At 40.2% G+C, this 19,988-nt stretch overlaps 1 protein-coding gene across 7 annotated transcripts; it reads left to right on the top strand.

Annotated features, from left to right (window-relative positions):
* The first annotated feature begins 265 nt into the window (after positions 1–265).
* Positions 266–19,607, top strand: mgat3a (beta-1,4-mannosyl-glycoprotein 4-beta-N-acetylglucosaminyltransferase a). Of its 7 annotated transcripts, none has more exons than XM_010903138.4 (5): positions 315–352; positions 1,764–1,894; positions 3,693–3,888; positions 15,409–15,646; positions 15,908–19,607. In XM_010903138.4, exons 4-5 carry the CDS (start codon positions 15,416–15,418, stop codon positions 17,225–17,227), a joined length of 1,551 nt encoding a protein of 516 aa, XP_010901440.1. In that variant the 5' UTR covers positions 315–352; positions 1,764–1,894; positions 3,693–3,888; positions 15,409–15,415; the 3' UTR covers positions 17,228–19,607. The 7 variants fall into 7 exon arrangements, with proteins under 7 accessions (XP_010901441.2, XP_010901440.1, XP_010901439.1 ...); XM_010903137.4 differs by lacking the exon at positions 315–352 and adding an exon at positions 416–969; XM_010903136.4 differs by lacking the exon at positions 315–352 and adding an exon at positions 416–955.
* Positions 19,608–19,988: the final 381 nt, after the last annotated feature.

Below are 19,988 nucleotides of genomic sequence, written 5' to 3' on the forward strand. Positions count from 1 at the left end.
TAACCCTAAAACACATGCTCCAACTTTAACCCTAAAACACATGCTCCAACTTTAACCCTAAAACACATGCTCCAACTTTAACCCTAAAACACATGCTCCAACTTTAACTCTAAAACACATGCTCCAACTTTAACCCTAAAACACATGCTCCAACTTTAACTCTAAAACACATGCTCCAACTTTAACCCTAAAACACATGCTCCAACTTAAACCCTAGCCATTAACCAATCTTTATGCCTGAGCTGTTTCAGTGGGGTGAAATTTATTCAGTTTCACTTTTGAAGTCTGTGGTAAATATGTGCGTCAATAATGGACGTTTATCATCACTTTGGACAAAATTACGAAATCAAAAGTAAGTTTTCTCTAATTGGATTATAATTCTGGGGGTAGTTTATTTTCTCCAGATATTCTTGATGCATGTTTGTGTGAGAATGACACCTGTGGCTTTTGTGGAATATGCCTTCATTTCCGACTGCTTTTGCTACCACCGTTAGAAGACTGCAAAACGTTAGTGATGGGTCGTTTGCGAACGATTCTCCCTCACCTCACTTTATCATGGACACCTGTTTTCTTTGATCTGTTTTACCTGATCACGGACCCTATTTAAGTTCCTGTTTCCCTATTGTATCCTGTCGGTCTTTGTTTTGGTTATACCCCAGTTTCCTATACTTGTGTTTTGGTTCCGTGTTTTAGTTTGTTTCTGACCTATTCTTTTATCAAGTGTTCTGTTTCGTTCCTGTCCGTTTGGTTTAATTTATTAAATGTCTTCTGTTCTCCCTTCGTTTGTGTCCTGCCTCCATCTTACATCGTGACGTTATGTGTATTGGTAATACTGTAACTGTCAGGACTCGATCAAAATGATCAGATGTATTAATAAACTTTTTCTCATGGTCCTTATTTTTCATACCGCGAACAAATATTTTGGATCACCGGAAGGAACGACAATGACTATGAAGTAAAAGATAGCAAGTATTTTCATCTTTTGGATCTCCGAGTCTCTCATTTATAATAGTGTACAGACTTAATGAAAAAAAGTTATTTGATCTATTATCATCTGATAGATTCAAATAGTAGCATTAGTACATTTTAAAAGTTGTAATTATAGGATAAATATCATTACGTTTAGAATGAACCTTTATTACTATTTTCGAATGATTTATTACGATCTAAATTGAACCTAGATTTTAGCCTCTTGATTATGACAATGAGTTGTGCTTGTGCGTTTTCGTACAATAATTGTCCCCTGGCCTGCAGTCAGAGGTTTTATAAATCCTCTAATAATACACATAGTCAAAATGGTTTTGTTGATGGCAATGTTGTAGCATTTCCTCTTAGTTAGCATTAACATTGTGACTACGGTTCCTTCCTATTTCCATTTTTATAACAAGTGTAGCCAGACTTAGACGGTGATTTTGAAGGGGTCTTGACTCAAATAAAGGAAATGAGTCGAAAGATTCGTTATTTTTACTGAATGATTCGAGAATATCCGGATCAGTAATTTCCCATCTGAAACCTACATAACGTGCAGTCTGAGATCTAAGTTAAGCGTGTGTGTGTGCGTGTGCGTGCGTGTGCGTGCGTGTGTTGTCTTTGCTTGAGCACCTGTGTTTGTGTGTTGTCTGTGCTTGAGCACCTGTGTTTGTGTGTTGTCTGTGTTGCGTGTGTTTTCTTAACACAGTTAAATCTACCAATCCCAGCTAACATATTTCCTTAGTGTTTATTGAGCTTCTCACAGAAGCCCCTGACATCTTTTGCCTGCTAAGGTAGACCGGATGGTCCCACTGCATTAAGATTCGGCCATGGAATCGCAGCCAAGCTCTTCAGAAAGAGGCGCATAGGAGAGGAGTAAAGGAGAGGGAGGAGAGCAAGAAGTAAAGAAGGAGGACCAGAGGAAGTGAGAAAGTGTTACATTATTCCACATTTTTCCTTTGGTGGAAGAATCTGCAGTATACTAATTATTTTAAGTCATACTGCTCCCGTTCACACAAATTTACAGATATATTTGTGACAGAATTGTTGAATGGGGGCGTATGTTGCATGTCACAACTTTTCAGGATAGACGTTTTTAAGAAAAACATATTTTGGGACATTTTGTTTTTTTTTGCAGATATGCATTTTTAATATATTTATTTTCATGTGACTTTATAACAAACAAGTACGCGAAGTGTAAATGCGAATAAAATTCAAAACTCAAACCCTTGTTTAACCGGCAGAAAATACCAGCAGACTTTTGCTAGACATGATTGGCTGAGATAATGAAGGGGCTGGACATACTGACATACTGAATTCTGATTGGTCTGCCAAGTCACCAACTAGTGTCATAATACTCGTATATCATATTTAATAGAATTGCAACCCTGGGTATTTCAAAAACCACATCACTGCCCTGAATTTAGTTGGTGTTATCTACAAATCTCAAGTTGTGAAATACTACTGTACTTTCTGGAGTACAATGATGCCATGACTCAAAAGATGAATCAGATGACGACGAGGAAATCCCAGACTTTGATACTGTTCAAACGTTCAGGCAAAATTGAGGCATTTTATTGTGGTGCCAATGGTGGAAAGAAAACGCTGTGTAGTCTTGTACAAAACATCTGTGTACCGATTACATTTACAAGAAAAAGACAACCATGACAGTTATGATAGAGACAATGAAACACCTTGAGAGTGAACAGTAGCGAAATTGCGCGTTGTAAGCAAGGTCCACAGACTAAAAGCAAACAACAAAGGACTTTGTATGTAATCAGAGGATATTCAGTATGCCGCGAAACATTCATACAATTATTGTTGAACTTTAGCTAACTAGCTACAGACCATTCCTTTTCAAAAAGTTGTCAAAGTAATTTGTATTGCTAGTTATCTAGTTATAGCTACTGGTGTTACTGTTAGCTAGCTAATAACATCAATTTACCAGCTAGCTAACATTTACTGGTTTCTAGCTTGTTCAATGGGTAGCTAGCTTTTCCTCATACTAGTGAGCAAGTCACTTTGTTTGGTAATAAGCTACCTGTTTGACCGGTCATTCATCAAGGTGTGTGTCATTAAGCCTAATCTATTACCCTATAATGACTCAGTGGCTGTCCACCTGCGCTCAGACTATCTGCACAGACCAACCAGGCCAGTTTAGTACAAGGCCAGAGTGTCTCCATGTGAATACTTAAATAGCTGAATGGGGTTAAGGCCTAAGAGGGTTTGAACTAAACTGAATTGGTATAAACCAAAACCAGCTCTCAGGCAAGTGTGAATCTTTCAATACTTTTTTCTCTGAACTAAGTAGAGCAGATTATCACCATTTAAAACAGCTTATCTTTCCAATAACATCATCAAATAGCATTGTTTTATATACCATTACAAAGCTCTGAATCTGGACCTTCATAAAATATAATAAAAAGCCAAACTCAAATTTGGTGATAGGACCCCGTTCAGGAATTCTGTCACATTTGGGACAAACAAGTGGTGACATCACATGCAGCACAGGGGACGCCGAAAGTCTGCATTCATTGTTTTGCAAATTCATTACAATGAATGTTAGACACTAACAGATGTCATCGCCACTGAAATGTACCAGCTCAACATTGGTTCTGCCCTGCTCTCATATTCTCCTCTCTCTCTCTCTCTCTCTCTCTCTCTCTCTCTCTCTCTCTCTCTCTCTGTCACGCCTTCTACTTTCACTCCTTATCTCCTATCAGTCCTCCTTGATTTCACCTGCTCGCTGCCGGGGTATTGAAACTCCACCAGCCATTGTAAACTCTGCCAGATTAGACAATGCCCTTGGAGACTGGCCATGCAAAGTTGAAAACACAGGAAGGAGTTATGGATCTGATGTAACTGTGGGGCAACACTTGAAAAACAAACAAGCATTTCTAGACTTTACCTGCAAGGGAGGTATGTTTGATCTCATTCATCCTCTCTTTCTCTACCTGTCGTGCTTTGTCTGTCACCCTTCTCCTGTTTTACTCTGTAATGTTTGAAAAGTGTTTTTATTTTGATGTTTTTTGTGATGTACATTGTTATTTAGTGTGCATTCCAGATTTGTCGGCATTCCCTTTCATATCTGAAATGCAACTGCTATGAGCCTTCTCTGCTCTACTGTGTGTTAATGTACTCTAAAGTATGACAGCATTTTTATTTGGGCCCCAAACACCAAAATTACCAAGACATTCAAGTGAATGGTTGAACTGGGTGTTTATGTTGGCAGGGGGAGTGGTGAAAGCATGTGTAATTCCTAAACCATTCCTGTCATTCTTCAAAGAAAATGTCATTCACGAGTGCGTTTTGGCTTCTGGGCAAGGATAGAAATGCATGCAGAACAGGCAAGTGTACTTCATGTTTGCTGTAGTATAATTATCACTTTCCCTGGAAAATGTAAAGCAATCAATCAATTTGATTGATTGATTGATTTGAAAATGTAAAGTCGCTGCCTATGTCAGTGTCATGAGTTGTGGGATCATCCGACTTAGGCTATGGATTTCACTCTCAGGAGAGGAAGGAGTGATTGGTCGGAAAATGTATATGTTCATATGTTATGATTTATTTTGTATTATTTTCATGACCTGTGAAGAAAAAGCAGAGCTTAGGCAGACAGAGGAGGGCAAAGACGTGAGGCCAAGCCGGGACTTTAACCCCTGTCGTCAGGGGGCTTGATTGACCTAGATCTGTTGGCTCTGAAAGCTACAACCATCTCCCACACTGCATAATGTCCTTATATGAAAGACGTTCTGTAAATATGCGATGGATTCGCCAGTTTTACGGCACGTTGTAGACCACCAGGTGGGTTTCTTCATTCGTACCGGACAGGATGTGTTTTATGTAGAACGACATGCCTTTGTAGTACTGTGTGTATCTGTAAACCTTCCCTACCGCTGCGTGCTAAATGTCTGTAGCTGTAAACCTTCCCTACGGCTGCGTGCTAAATGTCTGTAGCTGTAAACCTTCCCTACGTCTGCGTGCTAAATGTCTGTAGCTGTAAACCTTCCCTACGGCTGCGTGCTAAATGTCTGTAGCTGTAAACCTTCCCTACGGCTACGTGCTAAATGCCTGTAGCTGTAAACCTTCCCTACGTCTGCGTGCTAAAAGTCACCATGTTCTCTTCTTAGTTCACTGCTTTTGGCCAGGAAAGCATTCTGAGGAAACATTTGTTGTCAGATGACTAAGAGCAGCGACATTACTTTTGTCCGTTGCTCAACTCTGGCAGCCTCTGCTTATCATTGTGTGTGTTTGAACACCCCCCCCCCCACACACACACACACCATGCACACAAAAAACACACCTTAATGAAGCATCTCACTGCAGTGTGAGGTGTGAGGGATCTCTCAGTCCTCTAACACAGTGGTTCCCAAACCTATCCTGGAGTCCCCCCCCCCAGCCATTCCATCTCCCATTCCCAGAACTAGCACATTTGATTCAACTGGTATGGGTTTGTTAATTAGTTAATATGTTGATTCAGGTGTTCTAGCTCTGGGATAAATCTAATAGATGGAATGGCTGGGGGGCCCCAGGAGAGGTTTGGGAACCACTGCTCTAACAGACAGTCCCTGACCAGGAGCAGAGCATGAGTTGGGTAAGGGGTGGCAGTTGGAACAGGGTCCATCCTGGTGAAGGAGCGTATTGTCTGCACCATTCCTTGGGAAACAGACGAAAGAGGGTGACATTTGAGCATGCCGAGTGAGGGCGGGAGAATGGGACCCATTGTATTCCAGCCTCAGTGGCCCTGCCGTGTCACGCAATCACACCTTCTTCATGACGCGCTCGCTGTCTTCACGACAACACAATTTTACCAACAGCATGTGTGTCTGTGTTTGTCTGTGTGTGTCTGTGTGTGTCTGTGTTTGTCTGTGTGTGTCTGTCTGTGTGTGTGTAATGTCCGGCATTTCTCAATGAAGAATAAGAAAAGATTTAAGCTTGGTGTTTATTGTGTAACTGATTACTTATATGATTTCAATCATGGGTCCTTAACTGCTTCTCTGCCCCAGTGGCATCCAATCACAATGACCAGAAGCTAACCTGCATCCAACTGAAACACAATCTGAAACATAATCCCTGTCACTGTTTAGGTAATAAGATTATTTTACATTTGCTCACATGGATTGGAGTAGAACTTATTCATGATGGGGCTCAACAGATGGATGAAGCACAAAAGGCATTACTGTGACTTTCTTCAAGTCCAGAAATTGATGTAGCATCTGCAGATTGAATATGACCACACAAAAACTCCTGTTCATGTAACATTTCTTAGGTAGGAAGCAGAGGCAAGTGCAATCAACAATAATTTAATGGAAAATAGTCCAAAACAAAGACTCGTCAAGCTTAGAAACGGCACATGAAACAATAATCCACAAACAGTCCTTGAACAACACTGGCTAAATACCATACTAACAAGGCAACTGGAAACACCTGTTCACAGTGCTCTGGTGCTGATAGCACAGAGATAGGTAGAGGACTTGTAGCTTGACTATAACACAGGACAGGACTGAATGTAATAAGAGCAATAACAACGAAACATAACTAGTACTCCGGGGAGGATGAACGGTAGACAGAGGGGATGGCAGGGGTGGTCGTTACAGTTCAAACTACAACCCACTCTATTTCATAAACTGAATTTCCATTGAGACTGTCAGTCCACCGATAGCTGATTGTTCCTGGGAAAAGCTGAGACACTCTTTCTAAGTAGTGTTTGTAATGTTCTTGATTGGCCCTGTTGGACCACTAATTTAAATCCAATGGGAAATGTACGGCATGACTTGAAGATGGCGGTCTATTGATGTAGCCCATGGAGCCTAAAAGAGCTTGAACGGTTTTAAAAAATAATGGTCAAATATTGCCCAAATTTAGGTGTGCAACATTTGTAGAGAACTCAACAGACGGACAGTTCTAAATATAGGTGCATCTCAAAAAATGTGAATATTGTGGAAAAGTTCAAATGAAAAAGTGACACCTTCATATATTATAGATTCATTACACTTAGTGAAACATTTGAAGCCTTTTTTGTTTGTCTTGATGATTACGGCTTACAGCTCATGGAAATCAAAAATCCAGTATGTCAAAATATTAGAATAAAACATTTAGTCACCACACATAGATCTGTCCAGGATATTTGCTACATGTGTCGAAGCGAAAGAGAAAAATAACTGGACCATTGCTGTCTTCAGATGAGAGTACATTTTGCATTTCATTTGGAAATCAAGGTCTGTGATGGCAATTCCATCGAATATAATTCATACTAAGGAAGGTAAGACAGAGATCAAATGCTCTTAAACACAATTACAGTTTATTATATAATATTTGCAAATTGAGACAGAAATACACTAACACAAGATCAGTGTCTGAAGAACAGTTCAGAAAACCTCCTTTTTGCATAGGCAAGAAAGTGTTACATCACACAAAATAACTGACATTTCATCAATACATGATAATCTGGTCTAAATCAGTTTATTCCTCTTATCAGTTTCTCTCTCCAACCAAGGTTCACCCAAATGCAAGTTATCCATCTGCATTTTACAAATATATTTTGACTTCAATTCTCCACCCATGTCTTGTCCCTCTCTTACTTACTATACAAAGAACATATTTTGCATTCTTCCTACTTGGCTAAATACAGGTTTGGCACCTTTCTTTTTAGCCCAATACTAAACCAGTAATTCTTAACTCCCCTATACATCTGTTAAAGGCACTAACACATTAGTTCAACACATTTCTATAACAGATCCCAGAGTCTGGAGGAAGAGGGGAGAGGCGCAGAATCCAAGTTGCTTGAAGTCCAGTGTGAAGTTTCCACACTCAGTGATTATTTGGGGTGCCATGTCATGCTGGTGTTGGTCCATTGTGTTTTGTCATGCCCAGAGTCAATATAGCTGTCTACCAGGAGATTTTCGAGTTCTTCATGTTTCCATCTGCTGACAAGCTTTTTGGAAATGTTGATTTCCTTTTCCGGCAGGACTTGGCACCTACCCACAGTGCCAAAACGGTACTGGTAACTGGTTTGCTGCCCATGGTATTACTGTGCTTGATTGTCCAGCCAACTTGCCAGACCAGTATTGTCAAGAGGAAAATACACCAGACCCAACAACACAGACGAGGTGAAGGCCACTATCAAAGCAACCTGGGCTTCCATAACACCTAAGCAGTGCCACAGGCTGATTGCCCCTATGCCATGCCCCATTGATGCAGTTATTTGTGCAAAAGGATCCCCAACCAAATATGGAGTGCAACATACTTAGGAAACCTTTGCAGGTGTTTTGAGTTATTTTGCTGATTAGAGCTCTTCTCAGTTGGACATTTCTGTATTATAAATGTCTTATTCAGTACACACAATCTTTGGTTCTAAATTGAAACTAGATTTTTTGAAAGGTTCTGTTTTGTGCAATTAATCTAGAATATATGATATGATATATGATATATTGATTTGAATTACAGGGGAAAAATAAATTGAGTTGCACCTGTATTGCCAATGGTACACACGCCAAGTGTTAACACAGGGGTAACTGTACAATAATTTATTTTAAAATATCAGCTTCTGTGTGCCTTGACATATATTCTATGTGTTTCTGGAATTCTACTGGAGGGATTGAACATCATTGTTCCAAAACATATTCCGTCATTTGGTGTTTTGATGGTGGAGTGCGCTGACATGACACCGCTGCCATCGGTCCATAATCTCCCAGAATTGTTCAACTGGGTTGAGATCTGGTGACCGCAAAGGTCACACGATATGATACATCATTTTCATACCCATAACCATTCAGTGAGCCCTCAAAAAAAGCTACACAAAAACAGAACCAAAGTCACAGCATTGTGAAATCCAAACCATGAGCAACCAAATCTCTAGGCAAGGAGGAACTTAATTTGGAACAATGTTGAGAAACACAGTTTCCAGACACTCATAGAATCTATGTCAAGGCACACAGAAGCTGATGTTTTCAAGTAAATTGTTGTACAGTTACCCCTATGTTAGCACTTGGCGTGTGGACCATTGGCAATACAGGTGCATCTAAAAAAACAACAAACAGGTGTCTGTGCTTCAAATGAGGGAGGGACAGCGTTGGATTCCACTGGCACAGTAGGCCTGCAGAATCCAAAAATGTTCAGTTAGAAGAGGGGTACTCAACTCGTAGAGACAAACGCTTAGTTATTTGATTCAGGTGTGCTGGGAATACATCCAAAACATGGAACGGCTGGGGTTCCTCGTGAAAGATTTGAGAACCACTGCTCTAAGGGGACAAGTGAACCAAAACAGCCTTTGGAACCCCTCACTGTAGGAGTCAAGCATTCAGGCCTGAATTCTGAGTGTTTACAACCCATGCACCCGCCCATCTGTTGAGAATTTGATGAAGTATGACTATGTCACTTTCTTCCACATCTCTGTAGACCAGTGCCCATGTTATTTGCACCACTGAACTCTCCAGTGTGCATTTGTTTTTGTAGTGAGGGGTTTAAACACTGCAACATGGCTAATGTAAAATCACTCTCTGTGTAGTTCTCAATGGACTATGTTCCTGCTGATGCTGTCTGAACACGTCCTTCATTGACATTGTCAGTCACCTAGGAAAAAGTTGTTTTTCTGTGTTTACTTGAATATCGCAGTAATGCACAAGCATCACTGTCATCGAATGTGCGATTTCAACCACAATTTCCGATCCTATTAACTGATGTCTGTCCCATGGATCTAAATGCAGATGTCACTGTTCCTATTGACACACCAGCCAGTTGAGCAGTCTTTGTGTTTGAAGCTCATGCCATCCCTGACCAAATAATGAGTGATCTTTCAAAGTCATTCAGACCCCTTCTTCTTGTCATCTTGATCCAAAATTGAAGTCAACAGGGCCTGCTCAGCATTTGTATACATGCCACAGAGCACATGGAAGCATCTGCACTCATAATGTTTCTCCAATTATTCATTCAGGTTTTTCCTTTGTCACCTGTCTATAGGGATGGGAGAAACTAAGCTTTCCGAAACTTTGAGCCAATTGAAAGAATTGCATTGAGAAAGGATCCACTCTTTCGAAACCCTCGAAACATCGAAATGGAACTGGAAGACTCCTAGAAAAACTACTGAGTGGTGTAGCGGGTGGCATACACTGGCGTTGCGTAAAGGCCTAAACACTGAATAGTTAATTGATGAAAAGTTAAGTGGAGTTAAACGCGGTATCTACACATGGAACATATCATAAATGTTTAGTTTAAAATGTTAATGAAAGGGCAGTAACATCTTAAGCACAGCTGTGTGCGCGGTGGAAGACATGCGCCAAGGTTCCTAAATCTGGAAATGCGCACTGCATTGGAGCGTTTTCATGCGAGCTGCGTTTTCATAGACATACGGAAATATCAGTTAATGAAAACCGACGATGCAGCTGTATGAAAATGTCAAGGACGTTACAGATAATGTACTTAGATGCTTGACTATTAAAGTATTTAACTATACATTTATATGGTTATATTTTAATAATTGTAATTTGTGTATAAAGTTGGTGTATGTGTGCCATTTCTATAGGCCGTATAAAATACGGATGTTGTTTTCGTGAACTGTCATATATAAGGGAACATTAACATGCTTTTACTTGAATTTGTGTATGAAAGTTGTGAATGAAATTTGGCAGTATAGTCATTTTGTTGACACAATACATGGTTTACCTTTCACATAATCTCAAACACATTCCCATTCCGTACTGTCAACTGATATAGGCCCTACATCAGTTCATTTCAAATCTAAAATGCTAGTGTCGAGTTTTAGGTCTGTATGTGTATATTGGACAGGCGAGCTGCCCAAGTCATAATTGAGTCCTGTATGTCAGCACCGTTTCATGCACTTAATTGAATACCTTTTTTGTATATGGCAGTGTGTTGCTTGTCATTCTTCTATATAGTTTGCTTTTGGTTTTTAAGTTCCCTCTATGTGTGTTTTGTTTCACCGTTTTAGAAGTCGTTTTTGTTGGACCGCGTAAGTGGAGCCGGCCAAGAGCGAATGTCTCTTACAGTCAGAGTGACTGACTGACTGACTACCCCTTGTTAAATAGCGGACTTGTGAACTAAAGTATCTACATTATGATTAGTATCTACATTAGTATCTACATTATGGTAAGCCTGAAATAAAACAGTTTACGGTTATATTGCAACTGTTTCTGGCATGGAAAGGTTCATCTTCAGTCTCGCTAGCAATTGCTCAATTCTTATGATTATACCAAGGAAGTTAGTATATACTAGTAAGCCTATTACTGGCTAATACGCTGTTGAAATGGCCAGTGGCAAAAGCAATACACTTAATAGACGCAATGGTGGAGGTAAACTTATGTTGTTTTGCGATGACAGAAAAAAAATATGTTCTTATGCCATGAAATGAAATAGCTTTGGCAGACTCGCTAGCAATTGCTCAATTCTTATGACTATTCCAGTAAGTTAGTAGATAGCGGTAAAGCTTATTTCTAGCTAATACACTGTTAAAACTTAGTAAGAAATGTTAGTCAGTTTAACTGTATCAATGTCATTCACAAATGACCAATTAACTATTAAAACGGCCAGTGGCAAACAGGATTTTCTCAGGATAGAGACAAGAGGTTATACTGATACCAAACAAATGCACGGCTCTGTGGTGTAGTGATTAATGACGCAGCCTTTCATGTGGGTGACCCAGGTATGAATCTTGAGATGGCAACTGCTTCTATTGTGTTTTTCTTGTTTTTTTAGTTCTGTCAAATGGGATTTCCTAGAAATTCCACACCTGTCTTACCCTTAGCTGGAAAACATTTTCCTGGTATCAAATTGAGTTCCAAACTGGCAGAGAATTATGGTTTTTAATCACACAAACATGATGAAAACTGATCTTACTCTATAGAACTACAATATAGGGTTGTTTTTTGCCACATCAAGTTGAAATACTGTTCTCACAAAAAGAGCTAAAAATTATGTAAAATGTCACACCTTAATTACTACAAAATGGTGTCTGTTTTAAGTAAAACATTTTACCTATGTTAAACGATTAAATACAAAAAAAGTTATGCATAAAATGTATATAGACCAATCGCAGGTTCTGTCAGCCCAACAAAAACCTGAACCCACTCACACATGTCCCCATCCCTTTATGCCAATACATTTATTTTTAAGTGTATCACTATACAATGTTATTTGTCTCTGTTGACCGATACCAGTCATCTGTGGCCATTGACTTGTTCCGTCAAATGAGGCTGGAGGTATTTTGCTTGTATTTTAGGCCATCAAGATGTTTCTGTACCTTTCGGAATGAGTTCTGCCGTACGCCAAAGTCATAATACACACATGAGGTGTTATTAGTGCACTCCATTTTCAATAGTTATGGTAGAAAATGAGAAATTGGCTTGTGAATATGTATTACGTAGTCCTATGTAGTGTTCAGTAAGGTAAGCAGTTAAAGATAATTACTCTATTACAAAAGAGTTAAGGAGGTGCATGTGAACGGCAAACAATGTGAGTCATGAAAAGACAATTGCCTGGCCAGCATTCCAGTGAATCTCAAAAGATTAGATTAGATAGATAAAAGATTAGATTAGATTGTTTCCTTGCAGACCAACCCCTGTTCAGAAATGTCAGCACTCAAATCATTAAAACCCTCTTTTCAATTCCAGTTATTTCAACATAAATATATACAATTTATTTTTGATTACCTGATATTTCCCAAATTTTCCAAATGTAATCAAGTGCCCAACATAACCTGTAGAGTTGATGTTTGGCCAATAGTGTAGCGTGTCTTATCTACAGCTATAAGCAGTTACTTCAATAAATAAGCTCAGGGGTGCCCATTCTTTGGGGAAAACCCAAAGATAGTGATTATTTTTGGTTAATTGCTCAACAGTCCACAATCAATTTTCCTCACAGTTGACAAATATCAACTTCCTCTTAATGTATAATGTAAAACTTTACACTCAGTCTGAGGGGGACTCTCCAGAGGGTAGGGCTGTGTCTATACTCACTACTATGTGTAATCTTTAACATTTTAGAACATATTCCAAAACAACTTTTTATTATGGACGAATAGTGCCAGGAGCAAACAAAGACCATCAGATGTCAGCTCTCGTAGAGATACCGTTGACACTATCTGGTGGCTAAGAGAACATTCCATTTAGGGAAGATAAATAGTTGATATCAAGCCTGTTTCAATGTAATTTCATCAACCAAAAAAAATTAATAAATCTGCCAGCAATGGGTTATAGTCAATGGTTTCACATTATGAGATGTCGACAATAAACAACATCCACAAGCAAAATTGGGAAATCAAACAAAACTTTCACGCCTTCTCACTTGCTGGGAAATATAGCAAGTGCTGGCATGTAGACTAACAAGTGATTCTCACAGAAACTGGCAACACATCCCTCCACTGTCCAAGATTGCAGGGAAGACAAATTCCTCTGAATTGTTTAATTGGTTTCACAGTGGAATGCAGTGTTTTCTCATTGGATTCCAATTAAAACAATTCTATTTTAGTCACATGTGCAGATAACTATCAGACAAGTTGTTTGTCCTGTTTTTTTCACTATGCCAACTGGCACATAACAATGCCTGGGCAACAGAAGATAAAGGTCAACATTGTTAAAAGTCAATGAAGGAAAATCTCTTGTAAAAACTCACATGCAGCGATAATGTAGTAATAATTAACAAACTATTGGGAAAGATAATTGTGGGATAGTACTGTGAGTGTCTAAAGCGATTATGAGGAGATTAAAGTTCAATGCAAACTGATAGACATACCATAAAAATATTTAAAGAAAATCTCAGGCACCCAAAAACATTTATTTGAAACATAAAATGCCTAAAACATTAACGGCAGACATCTTCTAGACATTTATGCTTGTAATTATCCTAATAATACATCTGAGATATGGGTGCATTATATTCAATAATAATATACGTTATTACTACCCATATTGCTGCTCTATCAAAATACTACCCAGATTGCTGCTAGTTTACAGTACTCTTTTTTTTTATTGCTGTTAGTGTACAGTGTTATGGACAGTGAGGAAAAAAAATACTTGATCCCCTGCTGATTTTGTACAATTGCCCACTGACAAAGAAATGATCAGTCTATATTTTTAATGGTAGGTTTATTTGAACAGTGAGAGACAAAATAACAACAACAAAAATCCAGAAAACGCATGTAAAAATCTTTATGAATTGATTTACATTTTAATGAGTGAAATAAGTATTTGATCCCTCTGGAAACATGACTTAGTACTTGGTGGCAATACACTTGTTGGCAATCCCAGAGGTCAGACGTAGTTTCCACCAGGTTTGCACACATCTCAGGAAGGATTTTGTCCCACTCCTCTTTGCAGATCTTCTCCAAGTCATTATGGTTTCGAGGCTGATGTTTGGCAACTTGAACCTTAAGCTCCCTCCACAGATTTTCTATGGGATTAAAGTCTGGAGACTGGCTAGGCCACTCCAGGACCTTAATGTGCTTCTTCTTGAGACACTCCTTTGTTGCCTTGGCTGTGTGTTTTGGGTCATTGTCATGCTGGTTTTCCTCTGTATCATTAAGATGTTCATTGGCAAACTTCAGACGGGCCTGTACATGTGCTTTCTTGAGCAAGGGGACTTTGCAGGCACTGCAGGATTTTAGGGCTTCACGGAGTAGTGTGTTACCAATTGTTTTCTTGATGACCATGGTCCCAGCTGCCTTGAGATCATTGACAAGATCATCCTGTGTAGTTCTGGGCTGATTCCTCACCGTTCTCATGATCATTGCAACTCCACGAGGTGAGGTCTTGCATCGAGCCCCAGACTGAGGGAGATTAACAGTTCTTTTGTGTTTCTTCCATTTGACGATAATCGCACCAACTGTTGTCACCTTCTCACCAAGCTGCTTGGCGATGGTCTCGGAGCCCATTCCAGCCTTGTGTAGATCTACAATCTTGTCCCTGACATCCACAGCCCTTTGGTCTTGGCCATGGAGGAGAGTTTGGAATCTGATTGATTGATTGCTTCTGTGGACAGGTGTCTTTTATGGTAACAAATAGCCATAGCAAATCAATTTATAACATTTTTGACATGCGTTTTTCTGCATTTTTGTTGTTGTTATTCTGTCTCTCAAATAAACCTACCGTTCAAATTATAGACTGATACTTTCTTTGTCAGTGGGAAACATACAAAATCAGCAGGGGATCAATTTTTGTTTTTTTCCTTCACTGTATATTGTCGTATATTGTTATTTTCTGTCTATATATATTTTAGCTTATGTACTCTTCTTCTTAACTCTCACTACATAGTTTGTCAGGTGCCATGTCATAAGAATTACATTGTACAGGAGGACGCTGTGTTGTTCAGTGCATTTGACAAATAAACCTTGAAACTTAACATAGAGCTAAGTGTCAAGTCCAAGTAAATAATGGAATGTCTAAACTTCTGTTTGGCTAAGGAAATGCATGCTGCATGCTTTTCTTTCAGGACGAAGATGCGAAGGCTCAAGGTGTTTGTCCTGTGCCTGATGGCATTTTGCATCCTACTCCTACGGCACCACTACCAGGTTCTCTACAACAGGCTCGGAGTGAGAGACCTGCAGGCTGCCTCCGCCAAGTTCAAAGCACTAAGATACTTCTGGACCCTAACCACCAGCACAAACCTGTCAGAACCACGGGGTTACCAGCACAACCAGAATGGGAGATGGACAGGGCATGGCAATGAGGTGATGGGACCAATGGCACTTGACACTCTTCCTATTGTTTCATGACACTATCGTTGGATTCAGCGCACTTGGAATGTGTTCAGATGTCTTCACTTACTCCATATGTTTGTGTTACAGACTTGATGTGGTATTGACTAATTATTATATTTTTCCATCAATCTACTCAAAATACCTTACAGTGAAAAAGTGAAGTAACACAATTTTTTTAAATGTATTGAAAATAAAAAACTGCCATTTTGCTTCTATTGCTCTTTCACTCAGGACCAACGAGGGGATGAGCCAGCTGCTCCAACAGATCAAGACACAGTGACGTTCACTCTCCCCGACCCAACGGGACCAAGCGGGGAACTCCACAAAAGGAGCTTTCTCCTTCGCGATGATGCCACACAGTTTTTTGTGCGCACCAAATCTGGAGCAACCTGCTTCAGAGAGGGGACAGACATGGCTTTTCTCAAAGTGGGCGAAAGAGTCCAGCAGACTGGAGTGGGCTGGCATAAGATCTTGCACTTTCCCCAAGAGGAAATGAAGAGAGACCAGGGGCAATCCAGCCTGGGGAAGAGTCTGGCAAACTGTACGTGTCGTCCAGGCTGGCACGGCCCTCACTGTGGAATCCCCACCATGATACAACACTCAAACCTGCCCTCTAAGTGGCGGCTAATGCCCAGGAAGGTACCACGGAGGGTCATCAATGCCATCAACATCAACCATGAGTTTGACCTTCTCCACGCCCGCTTCCACGAACTGGCCGATGCTGTGGACGTCTTCCTGGTATGTGAGTCAAACTTCACAGCCTACGGGAGTCCCAAGCCACTGCACTTCCTGCACTTCCTCCTCAACGGCACTTACAACTACATGCGACACAAGATCCTGTACATTTTCCTCGACCACTTCCCCAAAGGTGGCCAGCAGAATGGTTGGATTGCTGACGACTACCTGCGGACATTCCTAAGCTATGACGGGATGTCTAGAGTGAAAGGTGTCAGGCCGGATGACGTCTTCCTCATCAACGATGCAGATGAGATTCCGGCCCGCGAGGGCATCCTCTTCCTCAAACTCTACGATGGCTGGACGGAACCCGTATCCATCCACATGAGGAAATCACTGTATGGTTTCTTCTGGAAGCAGCCCGGAACACTGGACATCCTCTCTGCCTGCACTGTCGCCATGCTCTTCTCAGTCTACAACAGAGATGGTATATCGCTGAGGCGCAGGGAATATTTCACCATGCCGGGTTTCCGTGCCTATGAGAAGAAGAATGGACAGATCCTGTTGAAGTGGTCCATTGGGAGTCCTATCCATTATGCTGGCTGGCACTGTTCCTGGTGCTTTAGCCCCGAGGGTATCTACTACAAGCTCATCTCTGCTCAAAATGGAGACTTTCCACGCTGGGGTGACTATGCAGAGAAACGAGACCTGAACTACATCAAGAACCTGATCCGGACCGGGGGATGGTTTGATGGGTCGGTGGGGCAATACCCACACACAGAACATAAAGAGCATATGTATGCACCAAAATATATGTTGAACAACCCTCAGCGGTATAAATATATGCTAGAGAATCCTTATGCAAAGAAACACTGATGACTATTTACTCATTGTTGGCTTCACTGGAAGGACAGTTAATGTTCAACAAGAGTTTATTGGACCTATTTGACGTCCTTATCTGTTAAACTGAGCTGAAAGGGAAGTTCTGTGTGATGTTCTTCTGCAGGTCCAGAAAACCATCAATAATGCATTTTAGGCATAGTCTGTTTCGTTCTTCACATATGTCGACCCAGAAGGTGCAATGTTGGGTTGATCCCACTGCTGGGTTGTACACAAATTAAACTTTTATAGCTTTAGTGAAGCTAAGTGTTTCAGTTCCTGAGGAGCCTATTGTCACGGCACCCTCCCCTGGGGCTCCTCCTGCTGGTGCGCCTCGGCTCCAGCGGTCGGCGTCACTGGCCTTCTGAAGCCACTGCCCCCCTTCCCCTCTGCTACACTAGGCGTTTGTTGTGTGTGATTAGTGAAGGTACATGTATGTATGTTGGTTAAGAGGGACTGTTCTGTTCGTCGCATGTTTTCGTATTTACTGGGAATCCTGTTTTGCCCAGCATTGACCATGCCCGCCTGATTTAGGCACCCTCCTACGCTTGCTTAGCCTTCAATTCATGGTCTCTTGCTTGCTTAGCCATCTCCCTGTGTGTGACCCCTACTTCCTCGGACAGAACGTGACAGAATAACCCACCTGTTACATGGAATCAATGTGCAAAGTTGTTATCCAAATAGCCTTCTAGCTAATCCAGCCGGCTAGTTAGCCTAGCTAGTCAGTAGTTCACACAGTGTAAAACCCGCTAAGTTCAGTAAACTAAATATTTTTGAGGAAACCGATTACCTCGAAAAGAAAATCATACCCTACTTAATTGCCATGCTTTCTCAGCTGACCTGAGAGGCCTAACAGTGCAGTATGGTTTGAGCATGTCACTATTGTAATCAGGTGCCAGACCATGTAGTGCCTTAAATGTTATAAGTAGAATTTTAAAATCTACTCTCAAGTTCGTTGGGGTTATAGGAGACCTTGATTTAGTCCTTGTAAGATGTCTGGCAGCTGAATTCTGCACATCTTGGAGTTTACCTAGGGACTTATTATTGAGGCATGTAAACAAAGCATTTTACTAGTCTAGGTGAGATGAAATGAGAGCATGTATAATTTTCTCAGTGTCCTCAAATGAGAAAACAAATCTTATTTTGGCAATGTTTTGGTAAAAGCGTGCTTGCACACGTTTTTTGTGGAACAAAAACATTTGGCCACATCACAATATCTTTTGCTAGTGATCCTAGAGCCAACCAAACTTAATCCAAAATAGATTGGGGGCTGATGTTTAAAACGTAGATTTTATCAGTGTTGAACTGAAGAAAATGTTTCTCAATTTGACAGATACGACTTGAACCAATCTAGTGCAATCCCTGAGATCCCAACCCAATTTATAATTGTCAATTAAAATGTTGTGGTCTATAGTGTCGAAAGCTGCACTAAGATCCAATAACAACATGATTAAACATTCTCCAGTCAGCATTAAACAACAACTAATTTGTAACCTTAACAAGAGCAGTTTCAGGGCTGTGTTTCTGACGAAAGCCTCACTGGATTTATGCAGTGCAAGAGGAGCAGTGACAGTCATGAATCCACACAAAAATTCCAAAGATTATTAGAGAATGCTGATTGGTCTGCCCATAATTTAGACGGAGGAGGACAAAATTACATTGTGTGTATCCAGATTTATGTGTGGAGTGAAACAGAATGTGAGCTCTCAAGATCAGGATGGTCGTGAGGCTAACAAAACTTAGTAGAAACATCAGATATCCAAAGTAGATCAATTACAATGTCTCTGCTCAGTGGGCTTTTGTAATGATGTTTTGCATTCTGGTTAGTACAAAAGATTTGTAAAAATCTACTTAAAAAGGACCAATAATGAAATCTTTCAGGTGAAACTAAAAATACCTACACTTCAAACCCCTCTATGTCTGCATGAGTGTGTGTGTGTTAGTATGTGTATATTCCAGATTTTGGATTGTAACAAATTTACTGTAAACAAATACAAGTAAAAAAACTCAGGAATATCAGAGAAAGGCTGTCAGGCTTCATAATAAGGAGTGGAGGAGAGGAGTGTTAATTCCGTATCTTGACCGGGAAGAGGTAAATATCTCGAACAAACAGTTAGGTCGTATAAGATAAAACATTAAGGTGCACAGATGCCAGACGTAGCACTGTCACTGAGGCAGCAGATGGCGCAGTCGTCACAAAGGCATTCAAACTATGCATACTACACTGTTGTTGAATGTTTTCAGCATGTTCACAGCATGTTTGGAGAGTCTTTTATGATTTAAAAAAATTGCTGGATAATGTCAAATAATTATTTTAACACTTTGAGTATAACTTCAGTGATATAACTTTGTTGAAATAAATGGATAACTAACTTAACTTATTTTGAGTAATGTGCAAGTGTCTCTTTGTATATCAATCATAATACTTTTCACAAAAATGTGTCTGGTCCTAATGTGGTTCAACTCATTCAAATTGCTTGCTTGGCTAATTTGACTAACACACACATCTGAACAATAATTAAATGTTTGCTGGGTCAATCTCAGAACTGTTGTTCGGTCCCTGAGCAAGGCAGTTAAACCTAAGATCTCCCAGGTCACTGCTGAAAATGTGAATGTTCCTAGTCATAGTTACAGAGTAAAATATGGGGAACAAAAAATAAAATGCACATCTACTTCACATACAGTATGTACTGTACTGCAAGTCAACAGGTGATCAACAGAAAATACATTAATATAGACCTTTATTGTCTGGAATACT

The sequence above is a fragment of the Esox lucius genome, chromosome 11, assembly GCF_011004845.1.
Source record: "Esox lucius isolate fEsoLuc1 chromosome 11, fEsoLuc1.pri, whole genome shotgun sequence".
Classification (NCBI taxonomy): domain Eukaryota; kingdom Metazoa; phylum Chordata; class Actinopteri; order Esociformes; family Esocidae; genus Esox; species Esox lucius.

What these genes read in the sequence shown, in the direction of transcription:
- mgat3a (XM_010903139.4), top strand. Translation starts at nt 297, where the DNA reads ATGTGCGTCAATAATGGACGTTTATCATCACTTTGGACAAAATTACGA. An exon ending in ACAAAATTACGAAATCAAAA is followed by an intron (nt 353 to 15,408) that starts GTAAGTTTTCTC and finishes CTTTTCTTTCAG; the next exon opens with GACGAAGATGCGAAGGCTCA. An exon ending in GGACAGGGCATGGCAATGAG is followed by an intron (nt 15,647 to 15,907) that starts GTGATGGGACCA and finishes TCTTTCACTCAG; the next exon opens with GACCAACGAGGGGATGAGCC.